Source organism: Anopheles marshallii, chromosome 2 (genome assembly GCF_943734725.1).
Source record: "Anopheles marshallii chromosome 2, idAnoMarsDA_429_01, whole genome shotgun sequence".
NCBI lineage: Eukaryota > Metazoa > Arthropoda > Insecta > Diptera > Culicidae > Anopheles > Anopheles marshallii.
Genome location: NC_071326.1, coordinates 90,702,252 through 90,726,846, shown reverse-complemented (window position 1 = coordinate 90,726,846; position 24,595 = coordinate 90,702,252). Strand labels below are relative to the sequence as shown.

Genomic DNA, 24,595 nt, shown 5'->3' with positions numbered 1-24,595 from the left:
AAATCTGAACCGGCTTTTGAGGCTGGAGCACCTGCTGGAGTTGCTGCCGCCTGAAAGCTCAATTCAAAAGGCGATATCGCATGTAGTGTATAGTAAAAAAAAATGGGCGCGCGAAAAGGGAATATAAAAAGTTAACCTGGCTTCAAAAGCAAACTTTGGTTCGCATTTTGGATGGTGGCTGCTGCTCCGAGGGAATCTCGTTTCAATCCCAGCAGCGATAAATGGCGCATGTCTTGTGCATTGTTGTGGAAGTAAAAACGACAAGAAAGTCCCACAAAGTGTATTGCAGTTTCGTTTCTCAAAAAGCTCAAAATGGTACAAAATAAGCGAAATGCACCGTGTGCACCGTTCGATATCGTTGATTATTCCGTGCATAACAACCTCCCACAGGAGAAGCGAAAGAAAGGCATCGCCAAACGCAAATTGTTGTTCATATTTCATGCATTTAAAAACAACGACGATCGTGCAACACCTGGCCGTGAACGCAACGGGAAAGAAATCAAAAGTAAAGTTACCCCACAGCCAAAGGTACCAACGGGTGGGTAGGAGTGCATTAAAAAGCTTCTCTCCCCCCTTTTCTGCTTCCAAAATGATAATTATGTAAGCGATCGCCGTGTCGCTTTTGGGCATCGCATCGTTCGACAGCAGTGAAAAAAGGACTCGGCCCAGACGGGCAGATGTTTCACGACTCGTTTTTGGAACACGTTTGGCTTTCCCCATTTCTCGCGATGCGTCACCTGAAGCGTTTGACCAAACGAAAGCTGTGACTTCGTTCAGGCTTTGTTTATCCTTTTTTCTCTCTCATTTTAGCAGCCAAACTCCCCTAATTTGTACCACTTTGCTTTGGGGCAGCACTGCTCAAGGTGTACCATGTTTTCAACCTGACAGACAAACATCGTTGCAGGCAACATAATCCGATTCCAGTCACGATTATCTCGGAAGGATTTTTGGGGACCAACCAACCGGTGCAGGCTGTTCCACGTATGTTTAAAGTGACGCCAGGTGACGGACGATCTTGTCGAGTTTATGGCTTCCTTTCTTTACCAAACCAGTGTTGATACCGTGCTCATGCTTTACAGAATCTATCAGTAGTATTCTCTAACAGACCGTTTCAAAAATTTTAGACGCACATTTTGTTTTGAATATACCTTCTGTTAGAGCCCTCTTCATTTACATCGAATGATGTACTGGAGAGTTTGGAGATCCGGCGTATTTTGAAGGAGTTATGCAAATAACCCTCACATCTCGCAATTGGTAACCTAAAATCGACCATCTGGTGTGACAACGGATTAAATGTCATAACGTTTGGTTGTTTATGAAGCAAAAAATTAAATTGAAGAATATTTCCGAAGAAAAGGCAATGCTCGGGTGCCAGTGACCTAAAAGTTCTCCAGTATAACTTAACTTAAAAAGTGATAATTGATCCATTAAGTGTTATTTGACGCTTTGGTAAGTGTAAATTAAATGTCCCCGATAGCCTTTTGGATATGAAAATGATTTTAGCCATAAACCAAGCGATTAAATAAATATGGATATTCCTCACTACAAATACTATTTAGCCCACAGCGAATACAATAAATCAAGCGCACAACATGACAGTTGCCTTTATTTCTGTTTCATTATCTTCACCGCCGAAAAAAGGTGACATTTTAAAAGCTTCCCGCCATTTTCAGCTTCATTTGCATATAACCTACCGACAGTGACCGACATAAATAATTCGTCTGGTGCGTGGTGTACTCCCTCCCAGCTTCACATCAAATCTACCGGCAATTTGGAGCTGTGACTAATTGATCACAAACTATTAACACGCGATGCGGCATCGTTTCAGACTAAATAAAACTAACTCTAGCCGGATTTCCGGCGGACTTCTGACGTTTAAATCAGCGCCAACAGCTTCTGTACCGCCGATGCCCAGTGCGGAAACATCGATGCGGTGTATCAAATGTGTCCCCATTGTAGTGATTCCGGTGGTGATGCTGTGCTGTTAAATGAATTCTATTCTGAACGACCGTTCCAAAACGTGAAGCTGAACGGCGTGATGACGGCGCGATATTTAGATGATTTTTCCAGAGTGTCTTTAAAAGCGGGTTTTATTAAAAACAGCTGCCGTCCGCTGTTTTGGAACCGCGCCTAGGAATGGATGGCGTCAAAAACGATTTAGTTTTTTTTTATTTTTTATTTTAATTGCATCTCACACGCATCAAGCTGTGCAATCAACCGTTCGGTCGGCTGAGATGGACAAAAAAATGCCAAATAAACGAGATATAATCGATCAAGAGTACACCAAGTCCGATTGGGTGTGGGTGCATTCGAAATAGGCAGAATAAGAATGTGTGGATGAAAACGGGGAAGAAAAACTGCAGCTGCCACTTTCGTTCAGAGAGGCCGAAAGATCCGGAAAGAAAACCTTAGAGCTTTAGCTCGCGATATTCGGTTCGAACGAATGTAGATTGAAGAGGAGTGCGAAGAATATTACTTACTTATTCGGGATAAACCTGTCAAGCAGTGCGGGCGAGAAAACCCGATGGGCTGGACGACCTTTAGGGCTGGTTTACATTGCTCATGTCCTTTCACAGATGCACTGGTCCGGTGCAAGTCAGAGTAAGAACAGCAATAAAACAGCACCTAACCAGTGCCGGAATGGAAAAGCAAATGTGGAAACGAGAGGGATTCTCTACGAAAAAATAACATCCATCCTTCCGTAGAAGAATTCCTCCACATGCGGTCTAGAAACCGAAGAACGAAGCTGTTAGGCACACGTTTTCGGAAGATGAACCGTAAAGCAAAATAACGAAAATGGTGCCAGGTGCCAGGATGGACAGTTTATGGTCCTTTTTTAACAACTTTTCTCCTACAAGCAGTGGTAAGTTTGAAGATTTGCTGGAAGCTCCGTCGAAAAGCCGAGTTGAGATTTATATTTAAGCGAATAGTGAATTATATTTCACAGATCAATAAATAGTCCTTATCCATAAAAATAGCTCTAACTATAATTAGAGTTTCTTGTTCATTTCGAACTAACCGCGTTTCCTAATCTAACGTCATCAATTGACACCAAACATCGCACGCCTCTTTGCCTTTGCAACGCACAGTCCCACTGCAAAACCTTCGCGATCAATTATGCAAATGACGTATTAGGAAGTTGACGAAACGGCAAAATTGACAGTTCGCGACCGATTTACCATGTGTCACACGTCTTCAAACTGCACGCCGCCAGCGTTCGAACATTCATTGCCATTTCCATCCCAATAGCATTGGAACGATGCGCAGGAAGCAGTGGGTAAAACAACCCGTCCCGGCCAAACGCAGCAAAACATTGCAAATTATGTTTAATGACGTCCAATCACCAGTGATGATGGGAGTGATGCCTGTACGGTCTGGGCGGGTCCTGCTTGACGGAGCGGATGTTGAGCAGCAGGTGAGCGCAACACTTTTCTAACGATCACTTTACGCCGAGTGGTGGATACACATTAATCGATGCAACTGATCTTTTTCGTTACTGGACACGGGACAGGTGTACTAACGTGGTGAATGAACAGTGCAACCTTCCTAATGAGGAACGCAGTCTGCTGATCGATTGTGCCGGTGGTCACTCCTCAAAAAAAGAAACTAAATTTATTTAATTATTTTTACAACAAAAACAGGCATTTAGATATTATTTTTGCTATTTTTATTCATGAAGAATGGCCAGAACAGGGGCGGCCTGATGGTGTATTGGTAGAGGCGCCGATCTTCATACGGCTGGACCGACCCAAAATCCCATTCGGACCAATCCCCTCTAGCGCGGACTGACTATTCGGCTACGTGGTAAAAATAAGTCTAGTAAGTCCGATCTGGCAGGCATAACCTAATAGGTCGTTAGACCGCCTAGAGAAGAGGAAACCAGGCCGTATTGCTCATTATTAATGTTGTAATACGTTACGAATAGTTAAAAAAATATAATATGTATTTCAAACATGATATTCTTAAATTATAGTTTCAACTCTTCAACCCCCCCCTCAACTCTTTAATTGAATGGTGGTTGGTTGTTTTAATTTAATGGTGATTGGTGGTTGGTTGTTGAAACCAAAAAATGGTTTCATCGCAAGCCCAGTATCAAAGATTTCCACAGCAATAGCACAATACTTTATTCTCCCAAACGCTATTAGCGCCATCTATACAGTGACGGTACCAAGCTGAACATGCAGCTTTAGCTTTCACGGCGTGAAAGCTTTCAGCACTGACAGCAGGGTATCGATTCGAAGCTTTGCTTCACTGTAGCAGTTATTCAGCTGTTCTGTTTTTTTTTACTTTCGTTGCGATGGAATTTCTTGTGTTTTGTATTTCAGTAATAATTATTCGGTTCATGATAAAATGTTACTGTTTTTTATGTTTCGTATCCCTAAAACATGATGATTTTTTATTTCTTAAAAAAAAGATTATTACGATTTGTAAGTCATGCTTCTATTTTTTATCTTAAAGTTGAAAGTCAAATTAGTTTAAATCTTTCATAAACTGTGCCTCCCATAGGCAGGATTGGCGTTGTAGCATGAGGTATGTCATGTCACAGATAGCCAACAGCAAGGCTACGCAGGTCAAGACTGACAACGAAAATAAGAAGAAATTGTGCCTCTTTTCAGCTGTCACCCGGTCTATCTTTCACGGATCGAAGGTAAACCGGAACGAGGTTTATGGCAAAAACAAGACGCACGCAAAAAAGGTACATTCGATTAAGACAGACGGAGTCTTAATCGTGGATTCAGAGAGAAAAAAAATCCGAGAAGACATCACAAAAGCGCGAAGACTCAATTCGGTGTCAGTAGTGAGCTTTACAGCGAGAGGGTTGTTTCGTAACCGCGCTAACAACACACACACCTTCAGCATACAATAGCACACGCTGCAGCGGTGCATCAGACACGTCATGCAAATGAGAAGAGGCGATGATGTCCGGCGTCAATAAGACAAGAAAACAAGGCCAGATAAACGCAGAAAACCGATGGAAAAAGCACACGGGCATAGAGGCTTGAATTGTGTTTCCTTTCCACCTTCGTTTCGATGATATCATAAATGGCACACTTACGCTTGCAGCCTTCCTCGTTGCCGGGGTGCAACGTTTTCCTGTCCGTTTAACCATTCCGCCGACGAGAGCGCTCGAACCCTCTCGACTAGCGTTGGCAAAAGGAGCGGGGCAAGATAAAATTGGTTTCGTTGTGATGCTACAGGGATGGTCAGACGATGGAAAATTGCCGATGAGGAAAGATGCAGATATATGCACAAGTGTAAGCCGACCGCTCGGCAACCATACATTTAATGTGTGCTATCATTTGCATACCATGGTTTGTGGGTGAAGAAAACTAACGGAAAAGCGAGAGAAACAGGCAGGCTTTCCAGTGAATCGGAAAATTACTCTCACTTGGAAAATGTTTCCTCCTGCTCGGCTGGTTGACCGAAGCGTTTAGTTGCGTAAGTTGCTTTGAACAATCAATGTTTCTCATTCGAGGGGGGCGAGTGCGTTGCATCATTGCGCCGGAGAAAGAAGGGAGCAAAAACAAAGCATAATGGTAAGTATTTGGGGCACTTTTTTTCGCAATACAATGCTATCGGTGCGATAAAATGGTGGCGCTTAGATGTTAGATAAGGCTAGTTACAGTTGGGAAAAGTGTGCGTGAACCTCCAATGTGGTTCACAGCATGAAGTAGTTATGAGAATACTGTTTCGAAGTGGAAGAACTGAAATCTTAAATTTATTTATATTCAAACTGAATGACATTTTCCAATCGTCTTTGTTTATAGAATTCCAATTTATCGATTACATAAAAACACATTATTTGCAGATTTAAAACAAATTCCTCATTGAAATCGCTTCATTTAACACACAGAGACACATCGCTGCCAGATAATCGTTTTCCAATACATCCGCCAATAATGTTCGTGCAAGTGTTTCCACGTTTATGCTTCTTCCATGATGAGAAAATCGAATATCATCATATTAAAATCGATCGATAAATGTTTGATTACCATTAAACCACCACCGAAAGTGAGTAGTTCGTCCGGGTGCTTTAGGACTACCCGCGTCCGATTACCATCTCCCCCCAAAACACTCGCTTTGGATGTGGCTGCATAATTTGAGCATCGTCGAGCATGGGCATGGGGGGGGGGGGAAACAAACATTCGAATGGATCATTAAAACTAAGCGCAGGCTACGACTTCCGCAGGTGAAGATATAGCTTGCTCCATTGCAAATCCGCTAATCAACGATCGGAGCCCCGAGTGGTATGAGGAACCTTCAGATTTTCTGACGGGAAACGAAACGAATGTACCACAGTGCTTCGCGCCAAAATTCATCCAAACGTGGTGGGGGTAGACACCCATCGCACCGGTAAGTAAAATCAATCACGGCTAATTGGTCTTCCTCCGTTGCGTTCGCCCTCCATCGATCGATGCAACCGTGAGGCACATCATTTCTGACCTTAATTTTGGCACATAGCGTGCGCTTCTTTTGCACTTGCTACTATCTTTTTTTCCTAAAGGTTCAAGCTCAACGGTGAACGATCGAGTACAACCTTCCGTCGTGACCTCGGTCTGCATTAACGAACCTCAGCATTTTTTGAGATAGAAAAACAGCTTAGCAAAACCAGTGCGACTGAAAAACCTGACGCTTTTCGCGTGGAAAAATTCGTGAGGTGCATGACGGTATGGAAAACGACGTGACGGTGTGTTTCAGTCGGGCAGTAGGTTTATTTTCATTGGGCCGAACCGAAGATCTCCGATCGCTCATTTTTAAAGGTTCCTCGCTTAGCGGCCATTGAAATCGTGTGCTGTCTAAAATTTTCGGCGCGACCGGGCACGGACGTAAACAAGTTTACGGGGGGTTGTTTTCAACTATAGTCAAATCTTTCGCGTTTAACTCACTTTCTTTCACTACACGGGGGATCGTAAATTTTTAACCCTCGGATGGGCGGTCTGTTTTGAGCCATCCTCCATAGGGCACATGCGCGAACGGGAAGCATGTAGTTGTAAATAAAGAAAAAATCAATTTGTACGCCAAGAGCAAGCACAGCGTACATGAAAATGAGCAAAAGTTTAAACTGAATCCATTAGAAACATAGCAAAAACATGATTGAAGAGTGGAAAAGAAAACACAGCATGGGGAGGGTCTGCTGTTGATCCGCTTGTCGGCTCCGGCTCATCGAGCACAAACCGACACACACACACACACATAACACACATGCCAAAAGGGGGAGAGTTTTCGTTTTCAACATAATTCTGTGTTCAAATGTTCATCCACTTCGTATGTTTTTTTTTACTTTGCTTCCACCTGCAGTTTGAATTTTGGTTTCGCTTTCGACATTACTTACAGTTTGGCGCAAAATTCATTTTAAAAACGGATGGAAAAAAAGAAAACAAACGACGAACCTATTTATTCTCCACTGCGGATGAACGTAGGAAAATTGTTGCGATTTTCTACTTTTTTCAATACGTATACCAATTTTTTGGGTGGGTTTCCTCCGTTTAATCGTACACCAGACGCAGGAAGACGCTGCGAGGCATGTATCTTGAGCTTTTAGACCAAAGAAAAGAGAGAAAAAAAACGATGCCACACCTTCCGTTTCGGCATTTTATTAGTATGCACCTTGTTTTTTCTCCGACTCATTTCGATCACTTTCGGTTAAAGCGCATTCCAACTCGGTGGGAACCCACGACAGGGGGAAACTATCCCATTTTCGTAGCCGATCGAAAGTGAAATTTCAGCAAAATGTGTCTCGCGAAGTTGGCCCGAGTTTAACGGGAAATGTACTAAAATCTCCTCCCATTGGAAAATGGCAAAACGATGAACCGTTTATGCGGGTTTTGCTTTGAATGATAAAGGGGTTTTGACCTCACGCGCGTGTGCAGTAGGCCAAAATTTGAATGTCAAATTCAGCATGAAACGAAATTTGACGGTTTAAACATTTTTGCCTAAAATTACCATTTATCATTGGTTTGTTAATGGAAATATTATGGCTGTTGAGTGGAAACGATTAGAGGAACCGGGTATGTCCGTTATTTGTCTTGCTCTAGAAAAGGGAAAGTCTCCCATTTCTACCTTTACACCGGCAACGATATACAGGGAAAGGGACAAGAATTTAGTCACCCATTCTGCTCAGTGTATGAATGTATTCTCCGTCAGGAAGGGGTGATAATTTTTCCCGCTGCAATTATCACCTGAAGAAGCGCTTTTAAGAAACACTAATTTTTCGCACCACTAGCATAACCTTCAAATCACTACCATTTTACCCCGCGAAAGACGGAACAGGCGACCAAAAGGCGGGAAAAGAAAGAGCGATTTAGGCCAAGTATACAATTAGCACTACTCCCCCCGGGCAGGCAGTGGCTTTGCGCGAGCGCGCTTCATTATCACACACAGTCACAACCGCTGACAGATCACCTCACGCTGCTGATCTTCATCATTTCATCCGTGTGAATTATCGCTACCGGTTCCGTCTTGGTTGATGGTATGGACTGAACAAATTCCCAACACCCGTGTAGTCGTGCATTAAAAAGCAACAGAATTTCATCGTCACGATCGTGATATCGTTCGCGGTTGGAGAAGGCGACCAGGCGCACGGAGGTATGCAAATGAAGGCATTACCACCATTCGGAGGCCACATTTCCGAAGAATGCCATTTGCAAATCGACACCAAATTAGTGGTTAAGCGACGAAACGGCCTGAGATCCTCTGAGGCACCGCAATCACGTTACGTTTTCTTACAATACCCGGCATGCTCATCATTAGTTTCATCCTTTGAATGGTTTGTAATAAATATCCAGCACTACCGTCCCGTGCGTGGTATGTTGGTCAAGCAGATGGAGAAATGAAAGATCGTCTAGATGCACCTGCACCGATTAGACGCTGGGTGATGGTGAAATGCAAACGTCATCGTGGTTACGTTTCGCATGGATAACAAGCGGTAAACCTTCACACGTGCTTCGCAAGGTAGCAAATTTCTGTCCAATTAAAGGTAAACGTTGCTGCACGATGGAATGTACTCATTCACCGAGAAGAAGCAGTAAGCTATATCGGTAAGATCTTCTACGATACCTTCTTAGGCCTTCAACGGAGTGCGATAGTAATTGCTTTTCTTTGGAATTCTTTGCAAGATAGGGCTACTAAAAGCAATTGCTCGAGTAGATATGCGTATTTATAATATAATTAAACTAGTAATAGTCCTTTTTGGTTAGAACTAAGATATGTTAAGTGCGGTAAGGCAATGCCTTGAAGAATACAGCCTTCAAAACGAAGTAGGTTTTAAAAGAGTTAGGTGTGTATGCAGTGACTATCAAAACTATCTTGTGAGCTCTTGGAATAAAGAAAGTAGGGCCAAAGGATCACTTTCAAAATTGAAAAATTGAGCCCATAATCAGTGGAAGTAACATGTCCTGTCGCCTAAATATGGCTAAAAATTTGAAATGTCGTCTCCGAACGAAAGGGACTCAAGCATGGAAAATCTGAACAGGGAAATTCCGCACTACATGAACTCATTACCATGCTTGCGGTTACCATCGTCGATGATCGCTGGCTTTGTTGTGGTTGTCTCAAACGCTTGTCCATTTTAAACCCGTCTCGTATCGAGTGTCTCGACATGGTAAGTTACATTCGCCACAATTCTCATTGCAGCGGTTGGAGCGTGTATACGCTTGACTTATGTCGACACCGTCTCATTGTGAATCTTCAGCATCTTTCGCAGTGCCAAGGGGATTTGCTTTTGTGTGTGTCTTTTTCAAGGTAAATAATCAAGCAAGCAAAACCCTACCTCGATAATGTACAAACACAAGACTGATGAGTCACGCGAACGGGCAATATGTGAGTGTTGCGTCTCGTGTGCAGCTGGTTAAACGAGCTAAGCGTCACACTGTAGCGTCCGAGGAAGTGACTATCGTTTCTTAATGGATTGTGACGCGAAACACTATCGTTCCATTTTGGAAACTGTCGTTTGCACGGAGGACGCCCTTGTCCTTTTAAAGGCGTCGATTTAATTGAATTCGCTACAGCAATCTTCTGCTGGGGTGATTTTCCCCGCTAATTTGCTGGTTGTCGTTTAAGTTTTCGAATGGAAGATGGAATGGAAGTGTAAAACGAACCATGCGAGATTTACGTAATTTAAGAGCTCTACTTGAGGGAAGTTTAATTTAGAATGACGTTAAACTTGACCTCTGCATGGTAACCTGTTGCTACTAAGAGCTATGACACAACCAGCTCCAATGAAAATGAAGCAAAAACATCTAAATAAACCATAATTACTACAGGCTAATTAAGGTTTTCAAAATAAATCCTTCCATTGGCCCCGATAAAAAAATGCTGTAAACAATTTTTGCATCACATGGAAAGTGAATGGTTTACGAAGCATATGGTTTGAATAGGCTTAATGTTCATGTGTTTTTTTATACTCTTTTCGTACTGTTTTCAGTTAAAATGCGATCTATTTGTCCTTTTCGTTTTGAGTAGATGTTATCGAACAGTTTTTACCATCAAGATTCAAACATAAATAATTATGAAGCTGAAGTGCATTTATGCAGGGACGTAAGGGACACCTGGTCATTGCGAGTGGACGTCCTTCCAGTGCCATTTAAAATTGCGGACCGTAGAATGCTTTATCACCATGCCCTTCGTTCCGGGACTTAATTCCAGCAATAGCTATCAAGGTTGTTACTGGGTAGCTGTTGGGGCAGATACGCCATGAACTTCGTACACTGTACATTCTGTGTCGCCTAGCTCTTTCACACCTTTCACAACCAGAATTCAATCAGACGCTTGTGATGCTCGCGATTTTACCTACTTCTTTCTTTATAAGCCACGTATACCCCCGTTGGGTAGAAAGGTGGTGGCCACTGTTGATAAAAGGCGTGAATGTCAATGTCACGTTCGGGTTCATTACGGCAAGACATGAGCGAGCGTCTGTTTGTACATATCGATTGGTTTGACATGATAATTTTCACGTTTCTTAAGCAAACTGTACCAGCGAGCGAGAGGTCTCTCTTTTAGAGGCAGGCTGAGTTAACATACCCACGATATGTGGACTAATATATCTTATTAACAAAGAACGTTCAAGCCACAACTCAATTCTCAGTGGTTAATCATTGTACGTTGCTTGGTAATATCTCCAAGCACTGCAATTTATAGTCCAATCAATGAAGCGAAAGTGAAACGAGTTTGTTTGCTGCGATGGTGATTTGGTCTACAGTATGCGCCATTGAAAAACCACTCCAAACTTTACTGTCGATCTCGATGCACAGCAGAAGGAGTGAACCATTGTGTTGTGAACTTCGATCTATGTTTGACAACGATTCTGATGGACGGGTATGTTTCTTTTATACCAATCATCTCCAACTGCTTGCAGCTCTCCTTCTTCAGTTGAAGCCCAAATCTGTGTAAACAAACCATTTTACACCACCCCCAAACTGTCACGCTCTGACACTGACACTTGAAAGATCGCGTTGGAAACACGGTACCTACCGAGATCTACCGATTGACGCTTGCAGTACATGCACGGTACGATAGATCCCACACTTGCTGGCTCAAACTGCCCGACAAGCAACATGAACCCACTCATAACACGTAGAAGGTGTCTTGTTGATCTCCCCCTCGTTCGCTTCTAGCAGTGTTTAGTGCTTGGTACGGGCCTCGCACATATTTCTAGGGCGGTAACGTGTCCTTCGCCAGGAGAGGGAATCTACCGGGGGAACAATAATTAATTCTCGATCGTGCGCGTGCACTGCCAGACTGGCTCAACCTCCGTTCCCCGATTCCGGTTAGGAGACGTTTGCCTCTAGTGTGACCTTTACAGTTACCTCCAAGTTCGTGAGCGTCTGCGCATTGAGGTCTATACGTCAGTGGATCTAGCAGCAAAAGGAAGCTGGCCCGAACAATAAACGATACACGCAGTGATAAATAGCCCGAGGTTGATGAATGAATGCGGAGTTCCAAGGGATTAGAGCCCATGCAATGAAAAGGACGTTTATCGTTATTGTTAATGTGCAGCCGTAGGGTAGTGTCTTAGCGCTATGATGGTAATAGACACAGGAAGCTTAAGCTAATAAACCATCCATACATACGATCCAGATGAACAGAGCTCATCAATTTAAAGCGTTTTACATCTCCAGCAATATGTAACTAAATATTTATATGCGGAGTTCTCCAATATAAAAAATTACAGCCGCGAGTTTAATCAGTAGATCAAAAATCATCATTCAAACTCGAACTACCGGTTGAGTAGCACATTTATTGCAATGGATGCTTTTGTTCTAGTGCAACAACTTTGTACACTCGTCATATCACCTTTATAGCCACGTTTATCCCCACCCAAATCAAGGTGATCACGAGGGAGATCGTGAGAAATGTAAGATTTTATGACTGGTTATTTTTAGTGTCCGGGAGCTACACCACAGGTTTCACCACGCTGCCGATTATGGCCGAGCCGGCGTCTAGAAGGGCTGGTTACATTACACGCAAATGCAACACAGCGGCACTGCGGGTAGAACACTTCGGGTGCAATTCGAGGCGAGCGTGCAACTATCCGAGTTCTCGATGGTGCTTTGTAAAAGGTAGCGACTCCACTACTACCGATGTCCGTAGGGGGCCAAGTTTTATTACAAAACACACGTACCTACCGAAGCGAAATGCAGTTGCTGGCCGCTCAGTTCGATCAAGTCACAGCGAACGTTGGAAATATTAGCCACAGGTTTTAGGACAAGACTTCCTTTGGCCTTTGGAGTTCTTGTCGCCGTCAGGTTGACGGCAGCTAGTTGCGAAACGAATTATTTCCCCAGTGTGTGTTTTACCGCGCAACATTTTTTCATAAGCGTTCAAATCCGTTCAACCTGAAATGTAATCTATCAACATCGTTGAGCGTAGTTACTCTGTTCCCGAACAAGGCAATTAGCCACAATCTGGGAATCAAAGATCATGTACAATGACAACAAACATTTAAGAGTCCCTCAAAGGTGTGGGAATTAGGTTCCATTTTAAACTTTAGCATTCTAAAACAGAATAAAAAAAAACACAACACACACGTATGTTAATGTCTCCTGCTCAACAGGTTCAGCCCCATAGCAAAAGTCAGCTCGTGAACGTGAAACGAACGAAAATGTGTACATTTTTCCTGTGATTCGATAGCCATGCCATACACCTTCCGGACATGGATCGATTTATTTTTCACCGAACACATTTTTGTAGAAACACGGCTAGGCCGCCTCTCACGAATCTCAAACCCAAAACCCTTACATCATGAGCTCTTTTTTGTGCGGTGTGTTGTTTCAGTCTAATTGCTCATATTTTTTTCATTGTACATCGTTTCTCAAGGATATGACTGTGTTGTTTGTTTTACTGTGTTGTCAAGCAGCATAAATCAACAAAAAATCAAGTCTCGTGCAAGAGGTCTAAGATTTACCAGCTACGCTTGGTTGTGGGGGGTCAGTGCACGGTAACAAAGAAGCTGTTGTTAGTCTACCCTGGCTGGTAAGGTCATCAATACACTAATCGTTTACGAGTATCTCTGAAACCTAATAAAGATGTTGCTAGAACTCCCTTTAACACCTTCATCAACGGTTGTGCGATGATGACTTCGATCGGCAAGCATTCGATTTCTCACGCTGATGACAAACCTCCCTCTCTTAAACACCTGCCAGTTGACGAGCGAAGATGACCCAACACAAACGCGCTTCCCATCCCACAAGGGCAGTTAATGGTGTCTAATGGTGAAACTAATCTTCACCAAATCTCAACACCAGCTAGCTCCCGAAACAAGTCTCAAATCGCTTGTGTTCCGATGACTGACTCACATGGTTTGCACTTTACGCTGTGCTTTGTCGAGACGAAATAAAGGGGTTACGGGCTTTTTATTCGCTTCGCCTTTATTCCAATCGTTTGTAAATCTGTCCAACTCACTTGTGCACAAGCACCGGTAGGTTGGGCGATTTACATAATCGACACAAACGCGCCGATCTCAAATGGATGCTGGTCAAAAGGGAACTACTACTCAGATTTATCATCGATCTGGGTATCCCGGTTCCCTTCATTCAACCTTACCTTTTAACCCTTTTTTCTCCCACACTAGTAGCGCTAATGAAAATAAAAAAAATACATATCTGAGACGCACCGGGAGGTTCCACTCTTGCACTTTCTGTTACGCGATAGGCTTTGCATTAATTTTCCCACGAATTTAATGATATTTTTTTCTAAATCTTGTTGCAATCCCCTCCCGCGTCGTGTCCACGTGAATTGCATTAAGGTTTGTTTTATGTTTCACAAATTAAAAGCAAACAAAACTTGTCAACCCACCGATGAGATACGAGCGCGAAGCTGTGAAGCTTGAGAAAAATGCTAATTGTGCTCGTTGGGAGTGCGATGCAACTCCCAGCTTTATGCTAGTAGCGATGATGTAAAGCCATTTGTTGTGCCAATGGGGATTAGATTTATTTTGCGATAAAGCAAAACGCATAAAAGTGCGTCTGCTTTCGCTGTTTCATTTAAAGCAAGAGTCAATTATGCTCTTTATAACGATGTCGTTGCTCAAAGCATGTTTATAACATTATGGTGGCCTTTGTAACTTTAGGACGTAAATTTTGTTAATACATAAATGCGTTATACTTATCCGAAACGCTTATCGTGAACTTGAAGATTTGTCTTGAGAAATGGATTTACCTGAAAGCACAGAAAGAAATAAAAATGTTAATTAAACTGACAACATTTTAATGCCAATAAATTACTTGGTCTAATATAACAGCATTTTAAATTTGAAGCCACATATTCAGTTCATTCTCAAGCTTAATAAATATTTGTATTCCAGTATTCTTAAGCGAAATACTTAGTAGCACCTAACCTCAGATTTGAGCATGGTTTTTTGCAAGTCCTGCACAAGATTCGAATCTCACCTGACAATAGTCGCGTGGTGGCTGGTGTGCGTTTCCGTTTCCTTTTTCCGCCCGGAGTAGCTCACCACAGTGATCTGTCTCGTCTGTGTCCTCACGACTCGTCTCACTCGGCTCCTGCCGTCGCCCACAAGCACTATCGTGCGCTTCTTACTGCTTCCTCCACTCGCATTGCTACCACTGCCAGCCGCTGTTGTATCGCTAAGGATACTAGCCGAACCGGATGTATGATGTTGATGGTTGTTGTTACTATCACCTCCACCGCTAAGCGCACTGCTTCCACTCCCACTAATCAGACTGCTCTTTTCCGAACCTCGACTTCCACCCAAATTCAGGCTATCCAGTTTGTCACTCAGATCGAAGTAGCCACCACTGCCACCGGTACCACTACCACCCGACAGCAGATGGTGCGGGAAGTACTTGTGATATTTCTCCGACGAAGACGAGCCACCGATATTGCCCACCGAACCACCGAACGCGTTCTGGTACTTCAGCTTCTCGCCATCACTGTGCTGAAGATGGTGATGCCGGGGTGACGATCTTGACTTCCGTTCCCGCTCCACCCCTTGATGGTGGTGGTGGGGTGAGGGCGAGTGGTAGTGTCGGTGATGCGGTGACTTGTAATGATGGTGATGATGGTGGTGGTGATGATGATGTCCGTGCTGCCCGTGATGAGTGTCCCCGCCGCGTGGGTATAGCTCCGAGTCGAGCATGATTTTTGGTGGTGCAGCTTCTCCGGTCGGCAGGGATCGGAGTGGATGTCCCGCACTAAGGCGGTCCCTCTAGAGTCGCCAATGTGCGTTTTATGTGTGTGTGTGTGTATCGTCACGGGTGGCCACAAACACGCCGGAAGTTCGTCGAACTCTGCCCTGAGCTAATGAACGTGCTGAGTGAGCGCGGAGCCGTACTTGACCCCGGGGAGTTAATGGGAGGATCTGCGGTCTTTCGGTAGACTCGAACACTGTGAAGAGCGCGTGCAGGACCACCGAAGATGGCAATAGTACCAGCTTGATACCATCGGTTTCACTTTCTCCAAAAGATTTGGAAAACAATCATACAAAACCACAGTGTTATATAGCCGTTTGTTGTTTCCTGATTAGACCTAGAGCTTTGAAGATAGTCCGCAACACCAACACAGATAAACCGGGAAGTTCACTATTATTCGTTGATCGGTAAGTAATTAGTTCGTTTAATAAATTCGGAAAACTTCGTATTTGCACGTTTTCTTCCTCGTTACACTTTAATATGCACTACTACGTTGCGGAAATCGCTGTAAATCAAATGAACATTTTAATTACACTGCTGGGTTCACTGCTTAGCATTCTACACAGTCTTAAGGAATGTTGTTTGAGTGTTTGAAGATGTGTGAGCGAGTTCGTCATCCTGGTTTTCTCACTGACGCATTTTAAAGCCTATTAAGTTGTTACTCTTGCTGCTGACTCAATCAATACAAACACGAAACATTCGAAACACAGAAAGTACCGTCCAAAATCCTCCAAACTGCGTAGGCATTCACAGATTTCGTGTGTGCATTAACGTAAACGACCTGAACACAAGCAAACAAAGCGCGGGTGGACAAGCGACTCCTTTTCACTTTGCCGTTCCATTCCGCTGAGAGCGACGCGAGTTCTTAACCTTTTGGAATAATTACTAAAGCACCGACTAGTGCCACTCAATGAGTTTTGTAATATTCATCATTCTCCAGCGTTGTGGTGGGCAGTTTTCAAGAATTTATTCGCAGAAATCAACTGCCCAATTTCTGCACAATACGTCAGCTTCCCGGTTCTTCGCCGGTGGGTGGTGCTAAAAATATTTTCTGACGAGACGTGGAATGTGGCTTCTCCCGTCTGCTTCCTGTGTAGGAAGAGTCCGTCTCCGGTTGACAATGCGCTTAATATTCACAACTTCAAACGAGCTCTCTTACAAAGTAGCGCAGAGTTATCATTACTTTCCGCAATATGCTGCTGATGTCTAGTGAGTCGTGTATTTGCATAGAAAGGCGTTATAGTCCAGAGCTACTGAACGACTTGGCGCTCAGAAGGCGTTCTAGTCCAATTAGAATAAGCGCGTGGCAGCGAACGTGCGAGTGAAGGCTAATTTCACAATCAACACATCGTCATAACGGAGCAGTCGGGGGTGCTGCTACACGATGATAATCAGGGCATGAAATACTTATGCAGAAAGCTAGCTGTGGTATGTGCATTTAGTGTTCCGCGCCCGATAGCTAGAAGCTTATTGTTCTTCAGTAGAATAACTGCATCTGCTGGCGCTTGCGTGCCATTGATATTGCGCAAGCGTAAACTGTTTTCAAATCTTTTTTTTTTGCTGCTGCTAGTCTGTGTGAGTTGAAAGATTATAGAGTAGCTTCCTACACCTGATTTCCTTATTTACGTCTAGTTCTCGATTGCATTGCACAGTTCGATTGCGGGACGAGAGAGATACAACTTGTTGCGGGATGCAATTACAGTAAAATAAATACTCCGTGGTCGTTGGATGGATTAAGCTTCCAGTTAGTTTCTGAGCTTTGGAAAATTGAATTCGCATTACTTTTCAGCGTTAATAGACTACTACACAATCAGCAAAGCTAATTATAGCCACAGTAGGATACAAGAAAAATTCAAACAACCATTTAAAGCTTAATTCAATCGCCGTAGATTTCGCGTCACCGACTAGATAGCTGATTGTTTAATCGTGATGCTGGTCATGAAGGCACAACGTCCAATATCGATGTCTCCGGCGATGGGAAATTATTTGCTGTCGAAGGACACCCACGGATAGCTTTAATAATCCAAAAGTATTATGCAACGCGCTTCCATTTGACTAAGAGTCGCCATCCATTAGAGAAAAGTCATCACCCCACTCACATTCAATAAGGCAAGATGCATCTCTCGCGTCATGAACACGGTAAACAGCAACAAGACGCGGTACGAATTTTATAGCTTGGCTTTTAGAGTTCAAGGGGACGATTATGGTTGTCGGTTTGCAACCGCAAAGATCTCGTCGAGGCGATGTAGATTTGTGTTGTGATGAAATACAAAGCAAGGAAAAGAAAACCAAGACATGGTTTTATATAACTTTTAACATCAACAACTTATGCATGGATTTGATGAATAGTAAAAGTTATAATGAAATTATAAAAGAGGACATTTGCGGATTTATTTAGTTAAGTCAAAGATCACGTCAACTCCAAGATCAACATGTGATCTTTCATTTTGATAGATTTTTTTTATATTTTTCTTTATAAAATCAACGTAATGATTCCTTTGTCACGGTCACCTAATTGATCCAAACATAGCCTAATTCCGTTAAAATATGTTCACTACCTCTACGTAAAAGAATAAAATCGACGTCTGCTTCCTAATAGTAAATTTTGTTCAGTTTCGGCAAATGGAACTGGTTGCATTAGCTTTAGTGTCAAACCTACGTCCTTCAAACTACTCCTACACCTTATTCCACCAGCTGGCCCTGACAATCATCTAGAATTAATCAACAGACCAGCGTTTCGTTTCCATTTGACAGCACTAGACAAGAGCGAATCACAGTAATCCCAGTTACGAAACGCCAGACTACCAACGGATCAATGAACATAGCCAGGAAATCGAAAGTGATTTCTTTTCCATTTCGATACAGGCAGCGTACGTTTCCAATAATTACTAATCGGAACTAAATTCACGGGAAACGTTTGAGGCTTTATGATAACACGAAAGCGTGTTAGAGGTATTGATCGTTAGGTTTTTTACATGAAAAGGACGGCACTGTGTAGCGCTATGGAAGCGCCACGTCTGTTCCGTCCAATACACGTCGTAATGATGACTGATTGATGATTGATGCCGCACATGCGGTGCTTTTGATCTCATGGCGTTTGATGTTTTTTTTTCTGGAAAGTCCGAAATTGTAGTAATAAAATTATGTATTTTCTAGCTTCTCGTGTCTTTCTTTTGCTGGTGTTTGGATCAGGTAACTAATTAAATGACATATCGCTAACGGGCTGTTAAGGTCATCGTTCGGCACGATATGTGTGCACGATGCTGCCAGCAAGCATAAGCAGGGGAAAGTGTGGCCAAGCTGGAAGGCTTACTATGCTTGCTACACGCGTTGAACACGTTGTCGCTCTTTGCTGGAGAAGTGTGTGCACATAAGGAGGAAGAAACACTTGAAGCACCCGTGCACAATCAACCCTAAGCACACAGACGGACAAACACGTCACAAGGGAATGACTTTATGGAATGCATTTCAATGCGCAAATCGTCACCGGTTGACGGTCGGTGTAGTACAATTTTCACCCAGCGAACCCTTCGGGGTAAGTAAACATTCCTTCTCGGTTCCCAAATCACCAAGCGTTAAGCAGGAAACGTGGTTAAGCGTGCCACTTCCACTGAGAGCTATGGTTTGAAGTCAACCACGCACCATTGGACGGCATGCAGACACTATCTTTTTTAATTGCCCCTTCGCCAACAGTTGACACTTTGAGGGCGCGCGCGCGTGTGATGATTATGAGAATAGTTTACTGAAAAAAACCACCCAACTAAACTACACGTTGCTCGAGCAAATGCTTTGAAAGTTTCGAAGCAAAAGGGCATTGTGTTCCTATACGGACCAAATGGAAAGTGAAAAAAAGAGGATATTACCACCTGCCGAAAAGGGAGTGCGTGATCTTCGAAAAGGGCTTATCGGCCCTACATGCATTGCACGCACAGTGAAAGCGACCCGTGTATGCTTATAATCCCCAAAATGAGCAATTGTGTATCGACTCATCAGCCGTTCCGTACCATTCAATTCGGAGACGTGCTATACTTTGATGGGTTGAAAATCGTTTAACCTGGTACAAATAGCCTTTCAAGGTTTTGTGAGCAATTATTGAGGATTTAAATTATTACTGAATGGGTATAATCATGTACAGCAGTAACTCGTTACAAAAGCCTAATTTCGTACAAGAAGCAACGTAAATTGAGGTATTTGAGATGAAAATACGTCACTGAAGTGCAAATTGTTACAGCGCACCTTCTATTCGAGCCCATCCATGGACGAACACTGTTGGAAGTTCGTATGCAAAGGAAGAGATGAACACATTGACCCTACAAATCAGTGAGTGACTGTTGGGAGTTTCGAGTGGGTAGCATGAGCTTCCCAGAACCATGTAACTGACAATCCCATTCCCGGATGCGCGCCATCCGAGAAATTAATCGCGTAGGACGCCGTTTATTGGAGGTAATTTTATTTTTCCATCATACGAACGGCTTCGCATCGATCAAAGGATTGTGATAAAACAAAACCTTAGGCGTGTTTTAATACGTTGAAATATTGTTTCCCATGATGTCCCTGAATGGATCCGCATTATGGAAGGGTTTCTACGAAAATTAGTCCACTCCCAATCGAACGCCTACAACCGTGTACTATTGGGTGCTGTTCGTTCCTCCGTTCTTTTCTCAATCAAACATTTTATTGCTTTCCGCCATGTGGGTGCGTGGGATTTCTATGGTTGACTTCTCTTCACCAGCTTCTTCGACTTCCCAATTAAAGCTCAACAGCTCGGCTGAGTCAAGAAACGTTCTATGACTAACTTTCTTCCTACTTATCAAAGTAAAGCTTCCGAACGATCGATGGCTTTTGGTGTTGAACAAGTGATTTAAATGCTTCAAACAGCGCCTTCCCGTGTGTGGCTACTCCCTACATGGCACGAAGCTGCCGATAACGTTTTCTTTTTGTGCAATACAAAATGTTTCAAAATTCAACCCAATCTATTATAACGTGCTATATTACCGGTGCTAGTTGGAAGTTGATCGTCCATACATGGACGGAACAGCCAAAGTAACGGGGATTTGTAACCATCACCCATATGTGGGTTTTCGGCACGAAGCGGAATCACAAGTCCCAATAATCGGCCATACTCTGCTGATGGTGCGACGAAATGAATCCAATCTGAACGCCCGCGCATAATATTCATATGGGAGATCGCGACCGTGATAGAACAGGTTTGGGGAAGCTTTATTTTATTGTATATTTAATTTGCAACGTGTTATGCTCAAGTGGCGAAAAAAAGCTTTGGAAAAGCAATGATTGAGACTATAATTTTTGTATGCTAATTGTCAAAATAACACTCCGCTGTCAATGTTGCACTGAGTTATGAGATTCACAAATCAGTATGCGCGGTATTCAGGAAGTAGGTTAACATTGAATTCAAAGTAGACATCATGAGTTCGATAGGTTAAATGAGGTCAGTCAACATTTGTAACAAAATATACTCTTCACACATTATTTCAATGCACCTTGATAACAAATTAGAAGACTTAACTTAAAGTTTTCTGTCAAACAAGTGTATTTTTAAAATAAGACCGTAAAGTCATTTCTACTTCGATTTCTGCGTAACAGACAACCGCATAACGCGACTTTGCATGCACTCAAAACCCAATGGTGCGTAAAACGGCCCCCGTGCAGTCAACCTTCACTTCTGGTCAGTTGAAAACTGGTCGGGAACATCATTTACAACCGTAAAAAAAAGACGACGTTGCTTCCCAGTGTCCCAACAGGGTGTGGTTACTAGTCTACCATGTGGCAGTTAGTTTGCAGCGAATTTTACCGGTACAATTTTGACGTTATGTCTGTCACTGGGTCTCTGCCCAGTTCACCGCGTATGGAAGAAATCGTGACGGTAATTGAACTACTTCGGTACCTATTGCACCGACGTGGCGTGCACGAACGAAATTCGAGCAAACGATTGCGCATTGTGGTACAAGAATGATAAAAATGCCTATGCGATGGTTTATATTGTAGCGGTAAGCACGCATACGCTTTTTGGGTTACAAACTGTTCGATGTAACCGTCAGCATTCCACAGCCAAAGAATGGCCAATATTTGGGCCGGTTCGGGGAGAGGATGAAGCGAGCATGCTCAACCAATGAAATCGCACGTTGATGAAATTAATCAACTAAGCGATTTATTTTTGTCAAAGTTCGTGCTCTAAGGAGGAACTGTCGGTAAACTTCGTGAAATAAAATGATATTGCTATGCATCAAAGTATTCAACTCCCTGCATTCATTAATTTCCGTTCCAAAGTGATTCACTCAGATATGCCAAAAAAGTATTAAATTTCTGCACATTACTTGGTTGTGTATGCAACCCTTGTTTTAAAAATGGTTACATCCGTCAACACAGCAAGGAGCCCACCAACTAACTAGCGGTCAATTTCCTTTTTCCTCTCGGGACAATGGTTCGCTGTGGGAAAGCAAAAGTTTCAGCAAAAATCAGCACCATTTTCCCAGCAAAAGCTAATTTCCGTTCGCATGACCGCAAAAAAACGTCCGGTAAATCACAGAATCTCACCCCATGTGACCAAGCTGGGGTCAATGGGAAGAGGAATTTGGCACCGTACCAACTGCAACTGCAGCTCTGCTCTGAATATGCAGCGTAGCTTAAGGGCCAATCACCGTTCCGAGCATCGGTAGCAGCAAAACCATCGGATGCGCATGCAGCACACGAATCCGAGGGTACTTTTTTTCGACATGATACGGTTGCGATCTTTTCTTCGCCTGGCTTAGTTATTCCACGCCACACCGGCTCAATTACTTATAATTGACCAATTGTTCCCACCGGCGAAAATGGTTCGTTAGCTGCGGTTGATTAATTTGCGCGAATGAATGCCTTTTAAAAGTGAGCGAAGATGCGCGAAGCAATAGAAGAGATGCAGAACAGAGAGCGCCACACAACACCTCTTCCAGTGTGGTTGAATGTTGTTGTTGTTTTTTTTTGCAAACTTCAGCTAGTTTTTGTGTCTTTCAACGTTGGTGGGAGTTTTGAACGCATAGCGATGCATTTTATTTAATGAGAAACACACAAAAGAGATCACGAATTGGATCGAAACCTGCCAAAAATTGTCGATGAAAGGAAGCCAGTGACGGGAGCTACACTGTGACCGATCACACCAACCGGAAGTGGACTACACACACAGAGAGGGATGGAATTGATTTCTTATGCTTTGCCTTTGTGCGTTCGAGTGTTTCATCGCATTCTTGCTGCGGTATTGCCATTTTTTTGCTGGAGTTTAAAGCCCAGTACTTAGCACAACGTGATGAAAAGCCCAGATCGGTGAAGTTCACACGATCATGCGTGCCAAATTGCGCTTCTCTCTTTCACGAGCCACTCAATGACCGAGACTGAAAGGTTGGAGCAAGGTTCAATGATGGGTGGATACGGAATCATTGTCGTCGTGCCATACTTTAGCGGTCAAATCTATCCATCGTGATGGATTGGATTGGTCGTGAAAAAGGGAAAGTTCGCGCAGGTAACACACTGTTATTATGCAAATTTCTTCGTGCAACCGAGCAAGCAAGTGTCATGAAGGGTGATTTGTCGTGAGAAAAAAGTACCTCCATTGACCATTGACATGATTTTTTTTTATTGTGCTTTTCGGCGTGGAAGGAAAATTGCGAATTTTTAATGCCACCCGACAATGCAGGATTTGCATATTGGAATTTTACGTTCCGTTTACTAAAACTCACAACGTTGTGAGCATATTTCTTAAACACAATGGATATGAGAGAAGAGGAATGCGGAGCACAGTATCGGTGCTTCTGCTAGCCGTAATTAATTCAAACACAAATTGCATACATTTGTATCATCCAACGCACGACCCTGCTTGACACCCTAAACATCATGCTCGGTGTGTCATCCCCTAAGCAGTAACGCTAGACCATATTTATGGTGCATTAATAAATATGAGCTTTTGCATTCCTAATTGATCGCTCCGAAGCTTCGCCTGTAGGAGGACTCTAGCGAGAAGTTTTACTTCCTTCGTAGAGATCGTAACAAGAACAGCGCGCAAAAAAGGATTGGGTAAAGATAACCATAATGTAGCCATTCCGTTACGACTTAAATCGAAATATTATTCTAATTCTGTAGGCAGCTGACACATTGCTCCGACGGTTTTGCCACAGCACTAATGTTTTTGATCGTGTCGGATGTTGCTCACTTGTCTCCGGGGGAGTTTTGTTCGCAACCTGTTTCAACGGTGAAGGTCAAGCAGCGAAAGAAAAAAACGGATCGCGTTCCGTTCGATTCACTTGAGTGCAGCTGAGTGGCAGTGACAAGATTTTTATTGCATTTTTTACCTTTACGGGTTTGATGTTATTAGTTTTTCTTGTTTCAAATTTATCAAACAAAAAAATGTCTGTTTGTTTTTAAACGGTCAAGTGTTTGTCGCGATTTTTTTGAAAGGTTTTTTTATAGCAATTTGAGAAACATAAACTAGAGAGCAAGGTTGATAGTTTATCTCATATGCGAAACAATTTCAACGTGATTTTTAATTGTCAATATCACGTAACATTGTGCATACGAGTTTAAAAATCTTGAACTTAACATCTAGCTAAGTATTTCTCATTATCGCATCATAACATTTTTAATTTTAAACGACATCTTTCACATTAAATCTCATTTTGCAATAAAATTAAATAAAAAGTAACATACTCCAGGATACTTTTAAAATGATGGCCCTGAAGAGGCTCTTACTTAGCGATTTGTTGTTGTATAGAAAAATGGAAAGTTCCCTTCGACACATTAAACAGACATCTCGTTTGTGTTCCTTGGTCAATAGGAAAATCGCATCTTTTGTTTTTGTGTACTTCAGCTGCGTAAGCGAGCTGTTTAAAACGCACCACCTTAACAGGCCTCTGTCAAAACACCGAAACGAAAGGATTATTTGATCTACATACGCAATCACA

The 24,595-nt window shown here is 42.9% G+C and overlaps 1 protein-coding gene across 1 annotated transcript in view; it reads right to left on the bottom strand.

Moving 5' to 3' along the window:
- The window catches only part of LOC128710349 (IQ motif and SEC7 domain-containing protein 2-like), a 53,390-nt gene extending 37,795 nt beyond the window's left edge, over positions 1-15,595 (bottom strand). Inside the window, exon 1 of the mRNA XM_053805402.1 lies at positions 14,886-15,595. Within this exon, the coding sequence (XP_053661377.1) occupies positions 14,886-15,595 (710 nt within the window). The remainder of the gene's footprint in view (positions 1-14,885) is intronic.
- Positions 15,596-24,595: the final 9,000 nt, after the last annotated feature.